This window comes from Callospermophilus lateralis, chromosome 9, assembly GCF_048772815.1.
Source record: "Callospermophilus lateralis isolate mCalLat2 chromosome 9, mCalLat2.hap1, whole genome shotgun sequence".
NCBI lineage: Eukaryota > Metazoa > Chordata > Mammalia > Rodentia > Sciuridae > Callospermophilus > Callospermophilus lateralis.
Genome location: NC_135313.1, coordinates 43,269,671 through 43,296,707, shown reverse-complemented (window position 1 = coordinate 43,296,707; position 27,037 = coordinate 43,269,671). Strand labels below are relative to the sequence as shown.

At 35.6% G+C, this 27,037-nt stretch overlaps 1 protein-coding gene across 2 annotated transcripts in view; it reads right to left on the bottom strand.

Moving 5' to 3' along the window:
- Positions 1–23,671, bottom strand: part of Hibch (3-hydroxyisobutyryl-CoA hydrolase) — an 87,989-nt gene extending 64,318 nt beyond the window's left edge. For both annotated transcript variants that reach the window (XM_076866067.2, XM_076866068.2), the window contains exons 1-4: positions 23,489–23,671; positions 16,461–16,503; positions 8,316–8,456; positions 6,136–6,220 (exon numbers count right to left, since the gene is read on the bottom strand). In XM_076866067.2, the coding sequence (XP_076722182.2) occupies positions 6,136–6,220; positions 8,316–8,456; positions 16,461–16,503; positions 23,489–23,523 (304 nt within the window). In that variant the 5' untranslated portion in view covers positions 23,524–23,671. The remainder of the gene's footprint in view (positions 1–6,135; positions 6,221–8,315; positions 8,457–16,460; positions 16,504–23,488) is intronic.
- Between the last annotated feature and the right edge of the window lie 3,366 nt (positions 23,672–27,037).

Below are 27,037 nucleotides of genomic sequence, written 5' to 3'. Positions count from 1 at the left end.
CTTTGGTATTATGAAATATACATATTTTGGTTTTTATCCCCAGTTCCAGGCCCCATAACTCCCTCTCCAAAATAGACCAGAGAAACTAGAACTTCTCTTTCTCAAAGCTGGTCACATACTCAAACCTTTCCCTATATTTCTATCTTGGAGCTGGTCATGAAGTTGCTCTTTGACCCACTTTGTTTGACAGCAGATCACAGACCCCATTTGAGAAGTCTTAGCCCAGATGTGGGAGGGAGGAATGCTGCACAGGGAGGCCACAAAGCACTAGAACAGATAAGCCCTGCCACTCGGTGTACAAGCATTAGATCACACCCTTTTTAATTCATGGTTCTCTATGCTTCAACAATGCTTAAAAAAATGAAGTATCCAAAAAACACCAAAGCAAAGGGTTTGGAGAGCTTCTGGACAGGTGAACATGTAGAGGTTTTTAGGAGTGGTGTGACCAATAAGGGCATGGAAGTACCACAACCCTGTCCTTGTCCTATGCATCAATCCATATGTATTCATTATAATATTCTCTATAATAAATCAGTAAATGTGTTACTCTGAGTTCCATGAGTTGATGAGTAAATCAACAACTTGAGGAGTGAGTTGTGGGAACCTGATTTATCAAAGTGCAGGTTAAAGTGCAGATAAACCCAGGGCTTACAACTACTATCTAAAGTGGGAGGTTCTACAGATAGCAAAAATAAGAATGGGGTGCTATGGGAATGGGAGCAAAGAGGGATGTGATTAAAAGATGGCTTTCCAGAAGAGGCAAGAAAAGACAGGTAGGAAATTCCTAAGAAATGTCAGGAGGAAAGTTTTAAATGAAGGAAGCAGTACCTGCAAAAGCAGAAAAGCAAGGATGCAAAGGTAAAATCAAGAATAAATTTGTTTTAAAAGACTAAAGGGAAATGATAAAAGGTGAGGCTAGAAAGGTAAATAAGACAGTAACATTCTTATTTGTCAGTAACAATGGAAATATGACTTCTCAAAGACATTGCTATAGCATTCTGCTGCCTGACTTAATAAACAAGCACTCAGTAGATATTTTGCTGAGTAATGAACACTATCAAATAGTTTCATTTCTATTGCAATTTTTTCGTATGCAGATTTCACATCTCCTGTGCTCCTACTGCAATCAATCTCTATATTTTTTCTTCTATAAACTGCAAACTCATATGCCTTTCCTGTACTTAAATTCTGAGAATAATCTAAAATATAAATTAAATGTACTTGTATGATATATACATGTTTTTTGTTTGTTTTGTTTTGTTTTGGCTGTGTTGGGGATTGAATTCAGGGCTTCGCACATACTAGGCAAGCTTACCACTGAACTACATCCCCAGCACCATTTTATATGAGATTTGAGCATCTGTGGATTTTGGGATCCAGGGTGAAAGGAATCAATTCTTCAGGAGGCGGATACTGAAGGATGACTATATATCAGAACTCTAGAGGTTTTCTCAAAATCTAACCAATAATTCTTAGATAATACTTTCCCATAAAAGGGGATACATGAACATGCATGGTGGTGCATACCTGTTGTTCCAACTGCTCAGAAGGCTTTAAGAGGATCACAGGTTTGAGATCAGCCTGGGCAATTTAGTGAGATAATATCTCAAAATAAAAAGGGCTAGGGATATAGCTCAGTAGTAGAGAGCTTGCACGGTATGCACAAGGCCCTGGGTTTGCTGCCTAGCAACACACACACACACACACACACACACACACACACACACATGATAAAACAAAAGCAAGAGAATCACAGCCTTTAGGACAGGATCTCCTGTGTTTCTACTTGGCTAGCAAAGCAATAAAACTTCTTTTCCTTTTTCTCAAAATCATGTCCTCATCAGGGACAAGTACTGAGCTTTCAGCAACAAACTTGGTATTCCAGGTGGGGCCCAAGAGCAGACCCTGCTCCAAGGAAATAAAAGACGCTGTCGAAAGCTTACCAGCAAAAAAAGCCCAGGACCAGATGCATTATCAGCCAAGTTCTACAAGACCTTCAAAAAAGAAGTAATACTAATACTTCTCAAATTATGCCAAGAAATAAAAAGGAGGGAACCTTACCAAACTCATTCTATGAGGCAAGTATCACCCTGATTCTAAAACCAAACACAGTCACATCAAGGAAGGAAAACTTCAAACCAATATTCCTGATGAACACAGACGCAAAAATTCCCAGTAAAATTCTGGCAAATCACATACGAAAACATTAAAAAGACAGTGTACTACAATCAATGGGGTTCATCCCAGGGATGCAAGGTTGGTTCAACATACAGAAATCAATAAACTTAATTCTTCACATCAATAGACTTAAAACAAGAATCACAGGATTATCTCAATAGATGCTGAGAAAGCATTTGACAAAATACACCTCTTCATGTTCAAAACACTAGAAAAACAAGGGGTAGTGGGAACATACCTCAACATTGTAAAAGCTATATATGCTAAACCCAAGGCCAACATCATTCTAAATGGAGAAAAACTGAAAGCATTCCCTCTAAAAACTGGAACACGAGAAATGCCCTCTTTCACCACTTGTATTCAACATAGTCCCTGAAACTCTAGCTAGAACAATCAGACAGATGAAAGAAATTAAAGGGATATGAATAGGAAAAGAAGAACTGAAACTATCACTATTTGCTGATGACAATCATATCAAAAAAATTCCACCAGATAACTTCTAGAACTAATAAATGAATTCAGCAAAGTATCAGAATATAAAATTAATACCCATAAATCAATTGCACTCTATGATTATTCTGCAAGAGAAATTAGAATTACCCTATTCACCATAGTCTCAAAAAAAAAATTACTTGGGAATCAATCTAACAAAAGAGGTGAAAGACCTCTACAATGAAAACCACAGAACACTACAGAAAGAAATTGAAGAAGACCTCAGAAAATGGAAAGATCTCCCATGCTCTTGGATAGGCAGAATTAATATAATCAAAATGTCATACTATCAAAACTGTTATACAGATTTAAAGCAATTTCTATAAAAATCTCAATTACATTCTTCATAGAAATAGAAAAAGCCATCATGAAATTCATTTGGAAAAAGAAGAGACCCAGAATAGCCAAGGTATCTTTAGCAAGAGTGAAGCAGGAGGCATCACAATACCAGACCTTAAACCATATTATAGAGCAATCAAAATAAAAATGGCATGGTATTGGTACCAAAATAGACATGTAGACCAATGGTACAAAGTAGAAGACACACAGACAAACCCACATAAATATGGTTATCTCATACTAGACAAAGGTGCCAAAAAACAGTCATTAGAGGAAAGATAGCCTCTTCAACAAATGTTGCTAGGAAAACTGGAAGTCCATATGTAGCAGAATAAAATTTAACCTCTATCTCTCACCCTGCACAAAAATCAACTTTTTTATTGGATCAAAGACTTAGACACTAGAACAGAGACCCTGCACCTAGAAGAAGAAAAAGTAGGCTCAATTTCTCATCATGTTGGCTTAGGACCTACCTGACTTCCTGAAAAGACTCCTAAAGCACAAGTAGAAAAAGCAAGAATCAATGAATGGGATGAATTCAAACTCAAAAGCTTCTTCTCAGCAAAGGAAACAACTGATAATGTGAAGAGAGAGCCTACAGAATGGGAAAAAACCTTTACCACACACACCTCAGACAAAGCACTAATCCCCAAGATATACAAAGAACTAAAAAAAACACTAAAAAAAATAAATAACTCAATCAATAAATGGGCTAAGGAACTGAACAGACACAGAAGAAGAAACACAATCAATCAACAATCATATGAAAAAATACTCATCTTCTTCAGCAATTAGAAAAATGCAAATCAAAAGTACTCTAAGCTTTCCTAGCATGGGTGAGGCACTGGGTTCAATCCTCAGCACCACATAAAAAACAAATAAATAAATAAATAAAGTGAAGTGTGTATATATATTATATTTATATATTTATTTATTTAACAAGCAATAGTAAGTGTTGACAAAGATGTGGGGGGAAATGGTTTAAGACCTGACTTCCTAACAAGAAGGGATACAAATAGGAAAAGACAAACTAAAAATATCACTATTTGCTGATGACATGATTCTATATGTAGAAGATCCAAAAAATTCTCCCAGAAAACTTCCAGAACTAATAAATTTATACATTGCTGGTGAGACTGGAAAGTGGCGCAACCACTATTGAAAGCAGTATGGAGATTCCTCAGAAAACTTGGAACAGAACCACCATTTGACCCAGCTATCCCACTCCTTGGTTTATACCCAAAGTATTTAAAATCAGCATACTGCAATGATGTAGCCACATCAATATTTACAGCAGCTCAATTCACAATAGTTAAACTATGGAACCAACCTAGATGCCCTTCAATAGATGAATGGATAAAGAAAACGTAGTCTATATACACAACGGAATATTACAAAACCTTAAAGAATGCAATTATGGCATTTGCAGGTAACTGGATAAAACTAGAGAATATCATAATAATGAAATAAGTTAATTCCCAAAACCATAGGCTCAACATTTTCTCTGGTAAGTTAATGTTGATCCATTTCAGGGGGCAGTGTAGGGAAGAATAAAGGAACTCCTGATTATGCAGAGGGGAGTGAGGGGAGGCATGGGGCTCTGGGAAAGGGAAGGGCAGTAGAATGAGACAGATATTATTACCTTAAATATATGCATGATTATACTACTGGTGTGACTCTGCACCAGGTACAGTCAGAAGAATGAGAAATTGTGCTCCATTTGTATATGTCAAAATGCATTCTACTGTCATGTATAACTGATTAAAACAAATTTAAGAAATTTTTTTAAAAATATTCACATGGGGCTGGAAGTGTAGTTCAGAGGCAGAGAACATACATGCATATATGAGGCCCTGGGTTCAATCCCTAGCACCATACATACACACAAAAAAATTCATGTTGTAGGTAAAACAACAAATTCAAAAACTATTTAATTAACAAATCAGTTTAAGCAATCAAAGTTTATATTAAACATCAATTTTAAAACTCAGTTACTTCAAATCTAATACATACTTAAAATTACATACTAAATCCAGATTGTTTCTTCCTATTCTTAATGACTTACATTAACTTGTAAATTTGATGAACAAATCAACCCAAATATTATCATCTTATCACAATACAAAAAAAAAACCAATATGCAAAACAAGAATACTAGGAGAAAATGTCCCTGGATCCTGCCCACTCCATAAGAAAATAAATATAAATTGTAAAAACAGTTTTCTATATGTATATATAATACATGGACAATGAATAGTGGTAATAGTAAGTACATGACTTTGATCCTAAGAAATATTTCTTCTCTCTTAAACAGCTAACAGGTACAGATTGATCCAAACAATTTGAAAAGTAACTTTTATTTATCTCTGTATGTTTATACACATGTAAATATATAAATACACACACAATATATATATAAAGTAGAAATAAGATTGGCACAGTGGTACATGCCTATAATCCCAGGATCTTGGTATTTAAGTCTGAATTAAAGTCTTACATTTTTTGAGGAAGGAGGATTTTCAGTTCAAAGCCAGCCTCAACAACTTAGCAAGACCCTAAGCAATTCAGTCAGACCTTGTCTCTAAATAAAATACAAGAAGTCTGGGGATGTGGCTTAATGGTAAAGTGCCCCTGGATTCAATCCCTGGTACCAAAAAAAAAAAAAGAAAAAAATCCATTAAGTATATAGAAAGTGTTTGCTTTAGATCATAAATAGTAGGAAAATGTGAAAGTTATGGGAATGTATAACAGTAGGTCATATTTGGAGATTAGGAAGTCACTCAACATGATCAGAAGAAATGCTTAATATCAGCTATTCTAAAATATGAAGTGGATTCACATACCACTATGGATACCTTGTTTAGGATAATTTAAGGAGAGATATAATATCCAAGTTTCCAAAGGGCAAATGTATAGTGAAGAAAAAAAATCTCTATTCTCCTCATTTTCTACTACTACCAGCAAAAGGTAAGTCTCTAAATTTTTCTGCATTTTTAAGATTAACTTGTAACCAAAAAAAATTCTAAAAATGTATACCATATTACAAATTGCCACAAAAACTTGCCAACACTTTATCAGTTCTGGTGGGGAGGAAGCATTTACATGAGGGGTAGGGAGAGTTTTTACCTCTGATATCACCCCCAGCGCAGAAAGCTTTTCCTCCAGCTCCTTTTATAATAATCAGGGAAGTTTCGGGATCTTGCTCCCACTTCTATCCGAATGTAAAAGAATATGGTATAAGCATACTGTAATACAAACTCAAAGGTACACATTCATATCTATACATGTACATATATAAATATAACCTTTTATAAAGCATATCCAGAGGAATGGATCTCATTCATTCCATTTCATCATGGAATGAACTTCATTTTCTTTTCTAAGATAAAGTAGAGGCTATTTCAACAAGGATGCTAAATGAATACATTCTGTGATCCAAATTTCATGATAGCATCTGAAATATAAACCATAATTTTAAGACCAAGGTGAGTAAATATGGACTTAAAGGTAATATGTTACATAAACTTATAAATCTGGTAAACAAATCAACCCAAAGATTGTTAACAGAGGAATAACTTTTTTTTAGATGTAGATGGACACAATACCTTTATTTTATTAGTTTATTTTTATGTGGTGCTGGGGATCAAACTCAGTGCCTCACACATGCTAGGCAAGCACTCTACCACAGAGCCACAAGTCCAGCCCAAGGAATAACCTTTCTACTATAGTATAATATGACACTTTCTACTGAAACATTTACAAGTAATAGAGCAAAACCACTTATGATATTAATCAAATGTACAAGTTCTGGGGGTTGGTAAGAACCACTAACAAATAAGCGGCATCTGGGGCTGGGGATGTTGTTCAGTGGTACAGAACTTAGCATATGAGCAAGTTATATAGCCAGACAGATAACTTTCAAAAGAGCAATGCAATTCTGAACTACAATAATAAAAATATGCTATTCTGACATGGAAGTTTCTACTTTCTTCCACTCTAGTCCAACTCTGACCTGTAATACTTGGATAATTTCTGTGGTGGCAATTTAGGACATACTATAAGATGTCTCAAACAGAACACAAGAATGAAAGAGACCGTGAAGTGAAGAATAAGAAATTAAAGGCCAGGAGAGAACTAACATTTGTTCAACACCTACATGGCAAGCCACTTTAGGTACTTCCACATACTATTTCGTTTAATTTTTGTGATCATCCTATAAAAGATCATCATCCCTACTTCATAGCTGAAAAAAGGAAGAAATAAGGAAATCAATTTTCCAATGTACACGGTTAACAAGTAGAAATCCAAGTTTGAAACATAAGTAGTCTGACTTTAAGTGCTACATTTTTCTATCACCCTATGTAATGTACTTAGAAAGGTTTATAGCCTTCTTTAAGAAAAAGCAGGCCTGGCTCTGCTCTCTGCCCTCTTCCTCTCTTCCTCTTCCTGCTCTCTTCCCTCTTCCTCTCTGCTCTCTTTCTTTCTGCCCTCCTCCTCTCCTTTCTCTGCTCTCTGCCTCTCCTTTTCTTCCCCTTCCGGGAACCCCCTCAATAAAATCTGTTTAAAAAAAAAAAAAAGGCAGGCCAGGCAGATAAAAACAGCTGGTTTTTAGCCAAAAGGCTACCATATGCAGACAAAGTAGATTCATACACTGATGTTCTATGAGGCAGAGCTTTATCATTGGCTCAAAGATCAGAGAAACAAAGAATGACAGAATACAAAAAGGAACTTGTTAAAAATCAGAGCTATATAAAAGTGGAAGGTGGGGCTGGGGCTGTAGCTCATTGGTAGAGCTTCGGGTGGTTGACACGCTGGGTTCGATCCTCAGCACCACATAAAAATAAATAAGGATATTACATTCAACTACAACTAGAAAAATATTTTTTAAAAAAAGTGGAAGGGGGGACTGGGCTTGTGGCTCAGCAATAGAGCACTCACCTAGCACATGTGAGGTGCTGGGTTCAATCCTCAGCACCACATAAAATAAATAAATAAATAAATAAATAAATAAACAACTTGCTAAGCCATAAGTCCAACCACAACTAAAAAAATATTAAAAAACAAAAAAGTGGAAGGGGCTGTCCTGTAAGGGAGTAGACTTCTTATACCAAGGTCCCAAAAATAATCACACAGGAAAGCACCAAGGACTCAAGAATCATTGGGGCTTGGGTACATAATCAAAAGAGTCCTATGACTAAATGGGATAGAATCTTTACAACCAAACTGGAAAGATTCTGTGGGATAAAATATTTTATTATGATACATTTTTTAAATGATCCATATAAATGCTTTCAGAAATTACAAACCTTTAACTGTGAGTAAATCTGCTGAGTCATATTAAGATTCAGTGCATTGAGTAACTTTGGTCTATTAAGTGTAATCACTCCTGCGCAACCTTTTTTTTCCAGAAGTACATCCTCTGCAGCTTCTGTGTGCTTGGACATTCTCTGTGTAAGCAAAGAATAAATTCATGATAAAATTCACTTTTTGTTGCAAGTCCACATCAAAACACACACAAAAACCTTTCATATTAACAATTACCAAAGGAATGAATAAATAGGTATATCTGACAAATATTTCTAAAGTTATTTAGTCTGTATAGATGGACAAATTCCAAAGTAAACTACACATATCTCCTGAATTTTTTTCTGAATTAAATGATTTATAATAAAGCCTAGTACTAGAATTTCCTGGACCATAAAATACTCTTAAATCTCTTAACTTACTATTTTTCAAGCTCTATGTTAGGCAATGAGAAAGTAAAACTAAAATAGAAAAAAGGAGCAAATAAAAAATATTCTGATTACGCAGCACTAAAAAATGACAAAATCATGGAATTTGCAGGGAAATGGATGGCACTAGAGCAGATTATGCTTAGTGAAGCTAGCCAATCCCTAAAAAACAAATACCAAATGTCTTCTTTGATATAATGAGAGCAACTAAGAACAGAGCAAGGAGAAAGAGCAGGAAGAAAAGATTAACATTAAACAGAGACATGAGGTGGGAGGGAAAGGGAGAGAAAAGGGAAATTGCATGGAAATGGAGGGAGACCCTCAATGTTATACAAAATTACATATAAGAGGTTGTGAGGGGAAGGGGAAAATAAACAAGGAGGGAAATGAATTACAGTAGATGGGGTAGAGAGAGAAGATGGGAGGTGGGGGAGGGGAGGGAGGATAGTAGAGGATAGGAAAGGTAGCAGAATACAGCAGTTACTAATAGGGCATTATGTAAAAATGTGGATGTGTAACCGATGTGATTCTGCAATCTGTATTTGGGGTAAAAATGAGAGTTCATAATCCACTTGAATCTAATGTATGAAATATGATATGTCAAGAGCTTTGTAATATTTTGAACAACCAATAAAAAAATACAAAAAATAAAATAAAATAAATAAATAAAAATCTGACTACATTACCTTATAGATAGCGTTTTTTGTTTTGTTTTGTTTTTTAAAGGTAATATCTGGCCTGGGCCATTTTAATGTATATTGAGAAAAAGGGAGTAAGAATTACAGCTAGAAGGAACAGCACTTGCTAAGCCATAAGACATGAAAATTTGGAAATATGAAGATGTAAAAAATGAGTGGAACAGAGCCAGGTATGGGGGCTAATGCCTGTAATTCCAGCTATTTGGAAGGCTGAAACAAGAGAGTCATAAGTTTGAGGTCACCCCCAGCAGCTCAGCAAGACCTATCTCAAAATAAAATTAAAAAAAAAAAGAAAAAAAAAAAAAAAACACAACAGCACCAGGAGGCTAAGGCAGGAGATCGAAAGTTCAAGACTAGCCTCAGCAACTCAGGCCCTAAACAAGTTAGCAAGGTCCTGCCTCAAAATAAAAAATAAAAAGGATTCAGGATGTGGCTCAGTGGTTAAGTGCCCCTAGGCTCAATCCCTGGTAGCAAAATTAAATTAAATTAAATTAAACAACTTGGGCTATAAATCAATGATAGAGCACTTGCCTAGTATATGTAAAGCCCTGGATTCAACAATCCCTAGTATTAAAAAAAAAAAAAAAAAAAAAAAAAAAAAAAAGGACCAATTAAAGGAATGATTGATGTGATTGATGGCAGGCAGAAAAAGAAGTTTGAGGCAAGATTATAAAATTTCAGACTTACATGTTATATGTTTGGAAAAAAGTTGCCTATACACTTACAGCCTTACACAATATAAAGTTATCACCAAATCTCCATTTCTGTAATATACAGTATTAATTTAATTCTTAAAGAACACGGGTTTAACTAAACAGCAATTTTCCAGAATTGTGTCACACATAAATATCAGGGCTCATGGCACCACCATTCTTAACACTTTTTATCCAAGGACAATTACTTAAACCTTAAATGGGAACAATGTGCAACATAAAATTAAAAGTCAGTTCGAACTAAAAAAATTAACGGAAGTATGCCATTTAAAGCTAAACAGCACACTTAGTAAAATCTAATAAAATTCAGGAATCCATATTTTGAAAGCATATACAACGTTTACAGAATGCTTAAGTTCTCCTTTATAAAATCATGCTACATATTTAAGATTTTTGAAACTAATTATTAAAATTCATTATCATATTAAATATAATTTATATGCATTTAAAAAGTTTTAGGAAAGGCTATTAAACAACAGGAAAGAGTGTATCTTTTCAATTTAAATTTCTCACTAAAGAAATTCAAACTTACTTAACACTATAAACTATAGTAAAATATGGGTTCAATCCCTAGTAGCTTAATGGTAGAGTACTTGCCTAGCATGTGTCAGGCACTGTGTTCGATCCCTAGCTCCACCCCATCTCACCCCCCCCAAAAAAAGGAAAAGACAGAAAGAGAGCAAGTGACTATGTGGACTCACATGAAAGACTAAAATGTTCATCAGTGAGAAAATATACTTAAACAAAATATGGTAATTCATATGAGCACATGCTAGGGACTCTTTAAAAAGAATCCCTGGTGAACATTGTTGCAAAAATTCTCAGTAAAATTCTGGCAAATCACATACAAAAACATATTAAAAAGATAGTGTACCACGATCAAGTGGGGTTCATCCCAGGGATGCAAGTTTGGTTCAACAAACAGAAATTAATAAACTTAATTCTTCACATCAATAGACTTAAAGACAAGAATCACATGATCATCTCAATAGATGCAGAAAAAGCATTTGACAGAAAACATCACCCCTTCATGTTCAAAACATTTGAAAAACTAGAGATAATAGGAACATACCTCAACATTGAAAAAGCTGTCTCTGCTATACCCAAGGCCAACATCATTCTAAATGGAGAAAAATTGAAAGCATTCCCTCTAAAAACTGGAACAAGACAGAGATACCCTCTGTAACCACTTCTATTCAACATAATCCGGGAAACTGTAGCCAGAGCAATTAGACAAAAGAAATTAAAGGGATACAAATAGGATAAGAAGAACTGAAAGTATCACTATTTGCTGATTCTATATTTAGAAGATCCAAAAAAATTCCACCAGAAAACTTCTAGGATTAATAAATGAATTCAGCAAAGTAGCAAGATATAAAATCAATACCCATAAATCAAATATGTTCCTATACATCAGTAATGAATTAACTGAAAAGTAATTAGAATTACACCAATCACCATAGCCTTAAAAAAAAAAAAAAAAAGCTGAGAATCAAATCTAACAAAAGAAATGAAAGACCTCTACAATGGAAACTACAGAACACTAAAGAAAGAAATTGAGGAAGACCTTAGAAGATGGAAAGAAGATCTCCCATGCTCTTGGAGAGGCAGAATTAACATTGTCAAAATGGCCATACTACCAAAAGCATTACCCAGATTTAATGCAATTCCTATTAAAATACCAAGCATTCTTCATAGAACTAGAAAATATTTACTTCCAGGAAGGAAAACTGGCATCTAAAAGACAGGAGCAGGACAGCCCTTTGAACCCTCAATTTTGTACCATCTGTATCCATATACTACCTATTCAAAAAAAATTTTTAATTACCTTTTTAAAAGAATGACAGATTAGACTTAGAAACTACTACGTTAAGAGACTTAGAAAACTGTTTTAGCTGGGCATGGCAGCACACCTTTGTAATCCCAGCTACTTGGGAGTCTGAGGTAGGAGGATCACAAGTTGGAGATCAAAAGAGACAATTTAGAGAGATCTTGTCTCAAAATGAAAAATAAAAAGTGCTGGTTCTTTTAGAAGAGTTACAGAAAAACTGCTTGAAATACATTCTGTCTTTGCCTGAAGTACATGTCAAAGCAAACACCAGGGCCCAGAAATACTCAGCCCTCAATCCCTGAGGACACTCCAGTTTATCTTCCTTCCATCATAATAAATGATAAAGTCCTTTGTCTCTAACCCCAGAGTTTTATGTTTTCTGCCACCATCCATAAATTCATAACAAGCTATTAGTTTGTATTCCAGACTGGACATTTGTGTCCCTCCAACATTCATACACTGAAATTCGAATCTCCAAGATTCTATATTAGGAAGGTAAGATTGATTAAGTCACGAGGACACAGCCTTGATGAGTGGTACCAGTGCCCTTATAAAAGAGCCTTTAGAAAGCTCCCCACCCAACACCTACCACGTGAAGATGCAGCAAAAAGAAAGCCAACATGGCCAATTAATGTACTCTGAGGCAGGCCCTTGTCAGACACTAAATCTGTTGGTGCCTTGATCTTGGACTCTCCAGCCTCCCTCTCCAGAACTGAGAGAAATGTTTGCTTTTAGGTCACCCAGTCTATGGTAATTTGCTGGAGCATCCTGGATGTACTGACCCTTGTAGTTTGGGTAAAAATAAAATCTCAGAATCAATGCTTTTTAGACAGAACCAAAGTCCTTCACCAATCACAGCTGTCCCACCCCAATCACAGCTGCTCCCTCTCCAGAAAAGTAAAACTCTCCTAGGTAACTATTTATTTATATGTGGTTGAGGATCGAACCCAGGACCTTGCACGTGTGAGGTGAGTGCTCTACCACTGAGCCATAACCCCAGCCCCTCTCCTAGGTTTTATAATAAATGTCAAGCATGTATCCAGATAGTTTGTTCATTTTAAAAAATGAACAAACTATCTTTCAAGTATTTTAATCTACAGGCTCTCCTCCAATCCTTTCTTTTCCTTTCATTTTTTGAAGAAACCAGACCATTTAACCAATGTTTGTGACAAATTCTCAATATGGATTTTGCAGACTGCATACTCAGTCCACCTACTTATTTTTATCAGGTGTGTAAAATGTTATTACATATCAATACCTATTGATAGGTACTGGATAATTTTCAATTTTTGCTATTATAATGATACAAGAACATCTTAAGTATGGATTTTGACACACTTAGGCTAAGTATTTGTACAGGACATTTACAAAGATCAGGTCTTGAACAAAAACTATCTCAGAATCTTCTCACATCAATGCCATTAGGATGATGTAATTGAATTAACAAATGAAAGGATATTTCTTCCTACCTGAAAAACAAGGCACTCTCAAAACCTGAAAACAACTATTGGTTCATGAATCCAAAATCATTCATGCAAAAGGGCAGAGGGGAAAAACATGGGCTTTCCAGTGTTAGACTCATCTATACATGTTTTCATTAATTCTAAAGGAAAAAAAACCACTCTTTTCTACAAAAATAACACCAGCAATTTTTAACTAAAACCTAAAAAAGGTTTCTATAAAAAGAAACTTATGTCAGGAAAGATTAGACACTAGAATCAGAAACAAAATTCTCATACAATCCAAAGTGTATATGAGGAAAGGATGTTGTGGGGAAAGGGTAAGAATAATAAAGAAAGGGAAGAAAAAATGTTTCTAGCCAGCACCATTACGTTCTAAAGGAAGAAAGGGGATTCAAAGTTAGTTAAGGTTTCCTTAAATCTTCACTGCACATTAAAGAAAAATAATAGGTTCACATTTGGAGTTCAGGTTTTGGCTCAGTGGTAGAGTGCTTGCCTAGCATGTGTGAGGCACTGGGATTGATTCTCAACACCACATGTAAATTAATAAAATAAAGGTCCATTAACAACTAAAAACATTTTTAAAAATAAAAGTAATAGGTTCACATTTATTTCTATTTTCAAATATTTTCTTAAGCAATTAGATAAAGTTGCTTATATTTTAACTCCCTATTCTTAATGCTTTCCGTGGGCACATATGAAACTTTTCACTTAATTCTCAAAATTATCAAGGATTCAGGGATTTGGGGGGACCAGCTCAGTGCGGGGTGTGGGGGTGTGGGGGTGTGGGGTGTTGCGCAGTGGGGGAAGGAGACAAGGGAGGGGGCCTGGAATGTTACACTATTATCATGAATTAGTCCTGTTTCATAACCCTGTCTACAATACTGCCATCAGTGATATACTTCCATCACTCAATGAAATAAAAAGAAAGCATGAATCCAGTTGGGCACACCGGTAATCCTAGCCAATTCAAGAGACTGAGGCAGGAAGATTGCAAATCCAAGGCCAGCCCCAGCAACTTTTTTTTCTTTTTTTTTTTTTTTTTTTTTTTGGTGAAACCCTGTCTCAAAATGTAAAAAGTGCTAAGTATGTAACTCAGAAGTAAAACACAAACACCCTTGGGTTCAATCCCTGGTACTCTCATGCCCTCATACCCCTTTCCCCCAAAAAAGAAAAACTGTGACTCTATTGGTTCTCTTAGAAGGGTCACAGAAGGACTGCTTGGGATCCTCTCTATCCCTGGATCATGTCAAAGCTAACACTGGGACCTAAAAGCACTCAGTCCTCAGGCTCTGATGACAGTCCAGTTTATCTTCCCTACCTCAAAGTGGGAAGTTCATGCCCCATGTCACCACAGTACCCATGTGATCTGGCTGTCATGTCTTTCCCCCTCTGTACATGTGTCTAAATTTGTGAATTACTACACTGACAAGTTCTTTTTCAAGGAAACTCCTCAGTCCCAATGTATGTCAACTGACTAAAATAAGAATAGAAAGGGATAACATAATCTTCACATTTCCATCTTCACCTTAGCAATAACTGAGGTATACTTTGCAATAGCTACTGAGTGCCCACTCTTGTCAGAAGCTATACAGTACAGTAGGCAAGTCAATGAAGCCAGTCTGTCTGGATTCATATCACACCTCATATTTACTAGCTGTGTGACACTGTGTATGTTACTTAGTCTCCTTGTCTCTCAGTTTCGTAAAACAGGATGAGGTCACAATCCTTTAATTCAAGAAAACGTTCTTTTTTTAGATAAGTAATATAGTACATATCATATACTATGTAAACCACTCCAAATGAAGCCTGGATCAGAACATTATAATCAAATCCTTCTGTATTTCTGCACCAAACCATGAATAGTCACACTAGTTAGGACAAAGATAAAAAGAGCTTCAAATATGTTCAGATCGGGGCTGGAATTGTGGCTCAGTGGTAGAGCACCTGCCTAGCATGTGTGAGGCACTAAGTTCAATCCCTAGCATCACATAAACAAAATAAAGATTAATATATATATATATATATATATATATATATATATATATATATATATATATATATATATATTCAGGTACAATTTTGCCACTAAATGCATTTATGACAAACTAACAAAATATTTTAGTTTAGAGGTTTTAAAACTGCAGTATACCCCATAGGACTATAAGAATTAATTCAGGTAATAAATATCAAGCACTTAGAACAGCACCAAGAGTACAGTTAGTGCTATAGTACTTATTTTTTTTTAATATTTTTTAGGTGTAGTTGGACACAATGCCTTTATTTTATTCATTTATTTTTGTGTGGTGCTGAGGACAAACCCAGGGCTACTCATATGCTAGGCAAACGCTCTACTGCTGAGCCACAACCCCAGCCCCTATAGCACTTACTTTTATAACCTGTTATTTCTTATGTGCAAAGTACTTGTCATTCTACATAAGACATATAAAAGGGAAAAACAGAATTTATTCCTTACAAACTGATAAACTAAGGCCATTTATGTTTGCAAAGTATCAGTACAATAATTACTAACTTATAAATTGACTACATGCCATGTACTATGCTAGATTTTTAAATTTATTATCTTATTTATCATTTATAAACACTCTAAGTTAGATAATGTTATCTTGATTTTATTTATTCATATATAAATATATGTGTCAGATATATGATATATTTTTTATATGAAATGCATATTAAACATATATATATATATAAGTAATCTGCCTAAGATGAAGAAGTAGACCCATTATTTAAACTCAAAACACTCATGCTTCTCCATGCTTTTTATCATAACCTTATGTCACCTATTATAACCTTATGATAGGAGGTGACATAAGGTTATGAGGACTCATTGTTATTGACATAAGGTTATGAGTCCCAGCACTCATTGAGAACAATGGTATACCAAGGTCAAGGAAACCTGCCATGCCAGTATTTTTCTACTTGTCTAAAAATGATATTATAAGTTACATATCACAAAACAATAAGGACAGCTAAACAAGGGCCAAACTTACCAAATGTTGCAAAATTATATTGGTTCTTCTGAATGAGTTAAACCTGAAACAAATGTAGAATACAATGAGCATAGTAATATGGACAGTCATATCTCAATCTACAAATACTATATTGCCTTTTGCTTAAGCCTCTTCTAGAAATTATTAGAACAAAAAGTTAAAGAAAAAAGATTTAACTTATTCACTGCTGATAAGTTTAGCAATCAAACAGTAGAGCCCTTTTGAAAAAGTTTGGCAATTTCTTACAAAACTGAAAAACTAAATATATTCTTACCATATGATCTAGCAATCCCACTCCTTGACTCCTTTTTTTCCCCTTCTCCAATACTGGGGGTAGAACTCAGGGGCATTTTACTCCTGAGTTATATCCCCAACCTTTTTTATTTGAGACAGAGTCTCACTAAGATGCTGAGGCTGGTCTTGAACTTGTGATCCTCCCTGCCTCAGTCTGCTGAGTTGCTGGGATTATAGGTGTGTGCCACTGTGCCCAGCTTCCACTCCTTGTGTCTTACCAAATAAGTTGAAAACTTATGTCTATAATAAAATCTGCACATGAATGTTATGTTAGTTTCATTTATAATTGCTCAAAATGTGGAAGTAACCAAAATGTCCTTTAATGAGCAAAGTACAATCCAACTTTGGTACATCTATAAAATAGACTATTATTCAGCAATAATAAAGAGAGATTATTATGTCACACACCCAAAGGGGGGAAGAGTGTGTACTTCTGAGTGAAAGTCATCAATTTGAAAAGACTAATACTGCATGATTTCAAGTGTATGATATTCTGAAAAAGGCAAAACTATGGAATAGGAAGATCATTAGTTGCCAGAGGTCTGGGAGCAGAAGGGAAAGATGAATAGGTGGAGACAGGAAACATTTAGGGCAGTGAAAATAATCACGTTATACTGTAACACTAGGTACAAGGCATTATACATTTGTCAAAATTTTCTGCTCAATTTTTCTACAAACCTAAAATGCTCTAAAAAATAAAGTGCATTAATTTTTAAAGTTTGGTATGGAAGCAATAAAATAGGCATTCTCAGACACTGCTGAGAGAAATATAAATTGGTACTGCTCTTCTAGTAGGAGTTATGTAAATATAGATCCACAATCTTTAAAAAGATTATCTGGGCATGCTGGCACTTGCGTATGGTCCCAGCACTCAAGAGGTTGAGGCAGAAGGATCACTTGAGCCCAGGAATTCATGGCCAGCCTGGAAAACATACAGAGACCCTGAGATATTAATAAGGAAAAAAAAACATTCTGAGGGGCTGGAGATGTGACTCATGGTAGAGCATTTGCCTAGCAAGTATAAAGCACTGGGTTTGGTCCTCAGCACCACCTAAAAATCAATAAATAAAGGCATTGTGTCCATCTATAACTGAAAATATTTTTTAAAAAATTCTCTTTCACCTAGTAATTCCACCAACATTTGCAAGGTTTGATTTATAAAGATGTTCACAACAATTATTTACAAAAATGAAAAACTAGAAGCAAAGTAAAAAGTAAATAAAGAAATTTTTTAAAATTGTGTCATTTATATACAACAATTACATGAACACTAAAAATACTTATTTAAAAATATTTAAATAATATAACATGGAAAACAAGTATGACAGAAATTACATAAAGGAAGCAAGCTACAAAACAATAATCATAAGACATTCTAATTTTTTAATTCTAAAAATATTAGTATAGGAATACAAAGTTAATATACACCTTGGAAAAGATGATCAATAACAAATTTCAGAATGGCAGAAGGTGGGGGAAGCTGGAAAGGTGCACAAAGAAACATGTAATGTTGAAAACTATATCTAGAGGATGATTAGAGAACGACCTACACACATAAAAGTTCACCAAGCTATAAACTTCAGAATGGTGCATTTAAGGACCTTATTTAAATCATGATTAAGAAAATATAAAGCAACATGGGGGGAAGTAGTGACTAGAAAGGCCATGAGACGGGATTCCAGGATGATGTTGTAAGCTTGTCTCCTGATCCAGGCATCAGGGATTTTTAGAAATGTTTAGTTTGTGAAGATCTCATCAAACTGTATCTTTATCCTTTGGGCCCTTTAAAAAAGTTCCCCCAAATCACATCTCTTGCCCTTGAAAAACTCACAATGTAGTGACAGTACATATAAAAATACTGAAGTTAGAATGTATTGAGATACATGCTTCTTGTTTAATAAGTTAAATTTAAGATATATGGAGAGAAGTCAAAGCTGGAATCAGCCACAGCAGACTAAGAAGGGCATACGTGCAGATACATACACTATCTAGTGAAATTAATAATTTTCCAGTTTAGTTTTTCAAGGATACTTCGAGATTATAGGAGGAGCAATAGCAATATCCTGAGACTTAAAAAAAAAAAAAAGATAATATGATAATTGTTTCCACCTATAACCACATCTGAAGATGCCTGAATTTATAAAAAATATTTATAATCCAAATGACTATTCAAAATTTATATTTACTTTCCCTTTATATTATATTCAATTCAATCAAACCAAAACAGGGGAAACTGCCTACTTGTTCAAATCAGTTACACTTCATACTCCTGGAGTAGCATATTTTGAAATTGCCTTATCACAAATATTCTTATCCTAGTCCAGTGACTCCAGTCTGCTTTCACATTAGAATTTACCCAAAGACTCTTATTCAAAAAAAAAAAAAAAAAAAAGTCACACTAAAAACCACTTAATCAAACTTGAGAGGTGGATTATAGATATAGATATGACAACAACATACAGACAAATTATCATTAAAAAGAACATTTGAGAAAAATTAAACTGAAGTGACAGATCCTAGCTTATTTTTTAAATAAGGTTTTCATACAGACTTAAAATCTGAACCACACTTAGACTAACATAAGCTTTTTTAAATTTGAATCAATTTTATCTTTTTGGAAGTTTTAAATAGTAAAAAGTTTAAGAGCTGAATGTACCTAAGCATGCTCAAGGCCTTAGGTTCAATTCCCAGAATCAAAGGAAAATGAAGAGCTATTTTTTTTTTCAAATGCAGAATGACCTTGAATTCCTTAATGAGGTCAGCACCCAAAGTCAGCTCAAAGTTAAAGAAGGAGTTTCCATAGCAAATCTAAGTAACAGTTTAAATATTACCTGTGACAAAAGAAGAAATAGGTAAACACAGGCCCATCTTCAAGTCTCAGTTTTATTTGAGATAGAATCTTATTTCACTCATAGAAAAGTTAATCTAAACCTACCAAATCCAAGTGCAAAAGCACTCTGTGCAGCATTTATGGGTCACAAAAATCCCTGGACCAATTATTACAGGAAATCAACAAAAAACTAAGTATTACTAAATTCCATGCCAGATTATTTTTAATCATATTGCTTCCATCTAGTCCAATTTATATTCAAAATACTTAAAATCTGGTTTTGGGACTGGGGATGTAGTTCAGTGGTACAGTACTTGCCTAGCATGAGTGAGACCTTGGGTTCAATCCCCAGCGCTGTAAAAACATAAAATAAAATTTGGTATTAGCTTTTATACCTCAAAGTAAGTACTTGAAAAGTTAGAGTCTCCAAGTAATTCTGAATTTATGGTTTTCTCTTTTCCTTCTATTGGTTCCCAAACTGCCATCTGGTGGACAGGAAGAGGCCATGCACATCTCAGAGACTGCTAATTTAATTCTATGAACAGGTGTATTTCAATTCTTTCAGGTGATGTCAAATTGTGTCACTCTACACTGGTAATTTATTAGAAATGCAAAGTATCTGTCCCAATACAGACCTATTGAATAAGAAATTGTGGGAGTGGGACCCAGAAATCTGCTTAATAAACTCTTCAGGTGATTATGTTGCATGCTAAAGTATAAAAACGATTGTCTTAGAAGAACGGGAACTTAATCATTCACATGATTAAGCCAATGAATAAAAAATAGGTATACAAAATTAAACAACACCACATGAAATTATCCAAGCAAGAATATCATTATATAAGTAATTACACCAGAATTAAGGTTATTACACCAGAAGTAGGCAAGATGTAAATAGGACAGAAAATCAGGTCCAGAAGACCAAGTAATTCAAGCAGGAGCTGATGAAGGAGAGCAGCTGTAGAAATAGAAAGGAATGATTTATTGAGTTATGAAGTAAAAACACAGTGAAAAATAAAAGACTTATTTCAAAAATGACTCCAAGATTTCAAATAAAGATAGTTAGAAGAATATATTGAAAAGATTAGAAAGGAAAACAACTGGTTTGTAGGATAAAATGTGAACTTGATTTTTTTATTTCAATTTGTACTGATAATAAGTAGAAACATTCAAAAACAAATGGAGAAAAGAGACTGGAGCCTCAAAGAAAAGTTAAGACTAGAGCCAGGAACTCACATATACAGACAATTGTGGAGGCATCAAGTTTTGGTAAGAAATAAAAAGAAAGCTGCAATTGAAAATTAGTGGCCAGAAGTTGCTATCTAGGTCTGAAAATGTGCTTCTTTGTCATTATCATTATTGTTGTTTTTCCATTCAGCAGTGTTTCAAAATTATACATATTTAAAAACCAAAAGATTTCACATAAACATGCAGTTTCCAGCTTTTCCAGAAAAACCAAAAGTAGATATAGAAACACTATCTAAATTCTGGAATGACAACAATGTCGGGGGCTAAGGAACTGCCTCCTTTAGACAGAGCATTCTCCCTAGCTTACCAGCCCCCAACTGCTATCATCTATAATCACTAAACACATATTTTCAGCCTCTGCACTTGGACATGTGCCTCCTAGAACACTGGGGTGGGGAGAGATGGAACACATAATTGAGCTTCTGGACACCTAAGTAGAAGAAAAAAAGAAAAGAAGCAGCCAAAGAGCAAGAACCCAAACAATTTAGTTAAGCAGAGCAGATGGGAAAAAAACAATGAGTTCTATTAACAACTTAAAGATCAATCCATTTAAGAGATTGACTTTGACTTCCTCTATCTAAATCTGACTCTCTCATATCTGAGCCTTTCCTTTAAGATGCTTATCAGATTTGGTAACTAAATACCACTTTTGTCCAATTATCTGTCTCATATATGCTATTCTTACATACTTTAAGGGACTTGGATAAGGAACAGTAAGAATACCAAGTAGTCCAGATAGCTATAGGATAATAGAATTGCCTGGAACAGTATCTCCCTGCAGCTGGAATCACTGTAAAATGTTGTATTCATGAAATAAATTGAAGCCAAATCCTTGCAATCCAGGCCAGTAAATTTTATTCAAGTCCATGAACACAAGGGTACCTCTGAGAGCTTTTGAGCAGAAGAATAGCAGGCGCTAAAGTAAAATTTAGTAAGATGAATCTAACAGTCTTGTCTGAACCTATTCAAACTGGAATGAGGATAAATTCATCAATCAACTCTTTGCAAAATTAGCAAGTGATAATTAAATTTGAGTCAGCAGGAAGAGATAAGGTTTGGAAGTATGGGAGAACTTACATAATTTTAGATATCTAGAAGACTGATAGTGCCAAGAGAAACAAATGAGTTGTAAAGGTTGCAATTATGAGCAAACTTATATTCGAAGGGCAATCAAAACATTCAGATAGCTGTAACTAGCACAAGAGCTCAGGATAAATCAGGTTAAACAAATGTAAGTTATTGTTAAAGATGATTTGGGGACGAAAAAATGTACAAGGACTGAACTGACACTGAATCAAGACAAGTAGTGGAAGAGTGGTAGCAGGAACATAAGACAATGCTAGAGAAGCCAAAGGAGGCCATAATTCAAGTAGGATTGCCCAACAATATCAACCATGGCACACAGGCCTTTTTACCTCTCAAAAACACTCTGGGGCATCCTATTCCCTTATACATTTGTGGATTAGGCAACCTTAGACTGGATGACCCAGCCTCAGGTCCTGTTTTGTTAGTATAATACGCACTTCAGAGATGGATCTGGAAAAGGCACATCTAAACAAAATCTCCCTGGCTTCCCCTAATCCAGTCTGCATCTTGAAATGTGGGGGGAATAAACCCAAGATGAACAGTGGGAACATATTCTTACCCAACTAAGTTAACGTCAATAAACGTGTCTTGTTTATCAATAATTTGGTATTTGCTGACATCAAAAAAGCAGAGGCAATGAGATATGTACTGATATTCTTAGTATTTACTAAGTTTCTCCATGAGGTGATTAGAGGTACAGGGAGGAATTTTAAGATACCAAGAAAACAAAATGTAACCCTTCAAAGTGTAACAAACATTTGAGAATCAGGTCAGTGGATACAATGTCAGACCAAAAGACACTTTTTACTGAAACAATAACTATTCTTCAAAGAAACGCTATGAATTCCTTCGCAGAAAATCCCTAAAGCAAATTCTTAAGCAGAAATAACTTGTGGAGGAAATAATAAATCCCCCTTCAAGGAGGCATAGCTGTTACATGGTATTATTTAAGGGCAGGCAGTAGGCCTTAAAACTGATGCAGCCTAATTTCCTATCATTAAAATGATTGCTACGAAAGTTGCTGTGCTGAGCCCAACCTGCAGTGAAGAGCACTTTTAAAAAGTTAACGTCTTCACACATTCCCCACTAAGTCACGTCAAATATCCTCAACACTATTCCCTAAGTTCCAGACCCCTGTAACAACGCTGGAATCATCTAATAAAGCCAACCAAGGCACACAACACCAGCACAGGTGCAACAACTAGCAAAGCACGTCTGTTAGCTGCATAAAACGTGACACACGTTAATTTACTCTAACTTGAATCCCTACATGACCCAAAACTGTACCCCACCTTTAATAAATGAAAGAAATAGAGGCCAAAAGGAAAAAACGACGTGGCTTATGGTTAGGAGCCAGTGACAGAAAATGGAGGTAATGCTGCAAAGATGTTGCTGAAGGAAGAGAAGCAGAAAGCTGGGCATGGGGCGTGGGGGCATCAGAGCAAGCAAGCCGGGTTTGAAGGCTGTGCCTACAAGTGGGACTCGAAACTTGGAAACCAAACAGTCGACCACCCAGGACCCTTTTCTCACCTGGGCGACAGTAGGTGATGAGCCTGCCCTTGGCACTTACCTCGACATTAGCCTCCACACGTTCTGCTGTCCCATCGCCAAAAAAATCCGGAGCTAAAGCAGCTAGAAAGATGCACCGGATTTGCGCCTCACGACAGACCTGAACAGTCCCACGCAGCCCGACACAGAGGACAAGTCCTCCAAGATGCCAGAGCGGCCCACGGCGTCTTTTCCTCTACGCTACGCTGAGGGGCGGGGCAAGAGCAACCACAGGAGGAAATGGATTGAGTGTCGGGCTGGGGCGGGGCCAAAGCGAGAGCAGAGAGAAAGAGCTGAGGCCCGGCCGTGGGAGAGAGGCTAGAGTTGACTTGGTCGGATTAGCAGGAAAGAAGATTGCCCTCCAGAGGCGATCTTGGGAAAAGCCCACACAGTCTTGGCCAGCTGGGATTGATGTCAATGACTTTTCTGAAATTTTAATGATTTTAAATTAAAAATGTTATTTAATATTCTTTGAGAATAAAGCAGATGAAATATCGATGTAGTTTATTTGTAACCCAATATAGTTGAAATCCTTTCATGCTAGAATTGGAACATTTGCAATTTTCTTGGCATAAATTATACATCCCCCAATCTTTCTCAATGACAGACAAGAATATCTGATTCAGAGGTGATAGGTCAGGAGCGGTGGCACGCCCCTGTAACCCCAGCGGCTGGGAAGGCTGAGTCTGGAGGATAAAGAGTTCAAAGCCAGACTCAGCAACTTAATGAGGCCCTAAGCAACTTTGAAAGGTGGGGACGCTATGGATGTGTCTGGGTGGTTAAGAGCCTCTGGGTTCAATCCCTGGTATTTAAAAAAAAAAAAAAAAAAAAAAAAAAAAAAAAAAAGGATATTTATGTCCTCACTAACTAAACTAAAAATTACTGTTATCAGCGAAAGAGTAATTATATTCAAAAAGTAACTTAAAACAAGATTTAACTAAACCACTAGAATACACCTGTAGAGTTGCTCTCAGATCCACCTAAAAGTCTAGCAGCCAACATTTCATCACCAATCAAGTATTTGTATTTATGAGAAATAAAAAATTCAGTGAAGAGTTTAAGAAGGGAAATTAAAGGAGTTTTGTTTCTTCAGTGCTGGGTATTGAAGCTTCCGCAAACTCTGCTACTCCCACGTTCTCCACAAACTCTACTACTGAGCTGTACCCCCCAGCCCTAAAGAAGTTATTTTTAGCTCCTCTGTATTTATAGAGATACACTATCAAATCTTTAATCAAAAATTACCCTCTGACCTATGTCAAATATAATAACTAAATTCCCACTAAACAAAGGGAAAACAACAGACAACAAATTCCTGAACTGTGATTCAGTCTTTAGCTACAGGCAATCACCATCATCTTGCTTCCTTACTTGATCACAAAAATGAATGGGTCATCTTATCCAGCATAGTATACTGGCAAGACATGGGTTTCCTGTTATGACCTGAGATTCAAAGTTTTCTTGTCCCTCTAGCTTCTGTGTCTCACCATGCTACCTGTGTCTCAAAAGGTCCCTTGCTTGGTTTAATGTTCTACTGTTAATTTTTTAATAAAGGACCCCACATTTTCATTTCGCACTAGGCCAGCAAATTATGTAATCAGTCCTGGCTCTAGCATCACTATGAATTTCAAAATATTTTTATTATTACACAAAGAAAGTCTGTAATTTTAGCTGTCACCCCCTAGTCCTCCATCTCCTGGGCAACCCCTGGTGTGCTTTCTGTCTACATATTTGCTTATATAGACACTCATATAAATGGAATCATATAACATGTGGTCTTTGTGACCAGCTTCTTCCACTCAGCATAACTCATTCATGTGGTAACACATATCAGTACTTCATTTCTTTTTCTTGTTCAATAATACTTCATTGTATGGATGTACAACTTTTTTTTTAAATATCTCTTTGTCAGTGCATGGACAAGATTGTTTCCACTTTCTGGCTATTAAAAATAGTGATGCTGTCATTATCCATGTACAAGTTTTTATGTGGGCTCTGTTTTCCTTTCTCTTAGGCATATGCCTATGAGTGGCATTGTTGGGCCAGATGGAAACTGTTTTACCATTTGAGAAAGTGTGCTAGTGACTGGACTGATTACACTTAATAGTATACTTTAAATGGATGAATTATATGGTATGTTAATTATATCTGCCTTTAAAAAAAAAGAACTCAGGTTTCTCCATATACTCATCATCATTTTGTGATTTTTTTTTTAGTTGTAGATGGAAAGAATACCTTTATTTTGTTTATTTTTATATGGTACTGAGGATCAAACCCAGTGCCTCACACATGCCAGGCAAGTGCTTTACCACTGAGCCACAACCCCAGCCCCTTTGAAATCTTTTTAATTTTAGTCATGCTAGTATATGTGGAATGTTGTCAATTTGTGGTTTTCATTTCATTTTCCTAGTGTCTAAGATGTTGAGCACTTTTTCATGTTTACTACTTTCTTTTGTAAAAATACCTATTCAATTTTATTGCCTATTTTTAGGTTTGATTTTCTTTTTATTATTGTTTGATATGCAATCATCAATTACTGTAACACATTACCTCCAAATTTATAAATCAATAAACATTATCTCCACAGGTTGTGTAAGCCAGGGAGAGGCTTAGCCAGGTGTTCTGGCTCAGCTTCTCATGTGGCAGCAAAGTGGTAGCTGGGATTGCAGTTACCTAAATATTCACCTGGGAAGGGAGGAACCACTTCCAAACTCATGACACTGGCAAGCCTCAAGTCCTCGCCACCTGGGCCTTTCCAGAGGACTGCTTACAGTTTAACTCCTGGCTTCCTCCAGAGCTAGGGATCCTAGAGAGAGAACCACCAATGCAGAAGCCACAGTGTCTTTTATAACCTAATCTTGGAAGTGACGTGCCATAACTACTGCTTATTTCATTAACCACAAAAAAAAAAAAAAAAAATCACCCCTGGGTTAGCATGGAAGGGAATGAATACCAGGAGGCAAAGATCTTTAAGGATTGTTTGAAGGCTGGCTATCACACTTGATTTCTTTTTAATTGCCAATTAGTCATCAAAGCATATCTATTTTTTCTTTGACATATTTCTCAGATTTGCCCTATTCTTTCAACTCCCCACTGCTACCAATCTAGTACCCATGTTGAACTCATTCCAGATCTAACTTATCTTCTCCCCCAACCATGACACCCTTAAATTCATTCTTATATTATGGACAACAAATCTTCCTAAGGTACCATTTTTTATTATTCTGAAAATAAACAATCTCACATTTATCGATAGCTATGCTGTTCAATGCTTATACAAGGCTATTGAGCTATTGAAATGCAGCTATTATAATTGAAAAAAGTGAAGTTCTTAAAATTTAAATTAAAACCCTAAAGTAGTCTAAAATTTTATGTTTAATATATGATAAAATTACAGTATTTTGGATACTCTGAATTAGAGAAACTACATTGTTAAAAATTAACTTCACCTGTTTCTTTTCACATTTTTAATGTGGCCGCTGGAAATTTTTAAATTATACACATGACTTACATTGCATCTACATTAGACAACAGTTGTCTATAACACTCAAACTGACTGAATTTTGAGTTAACA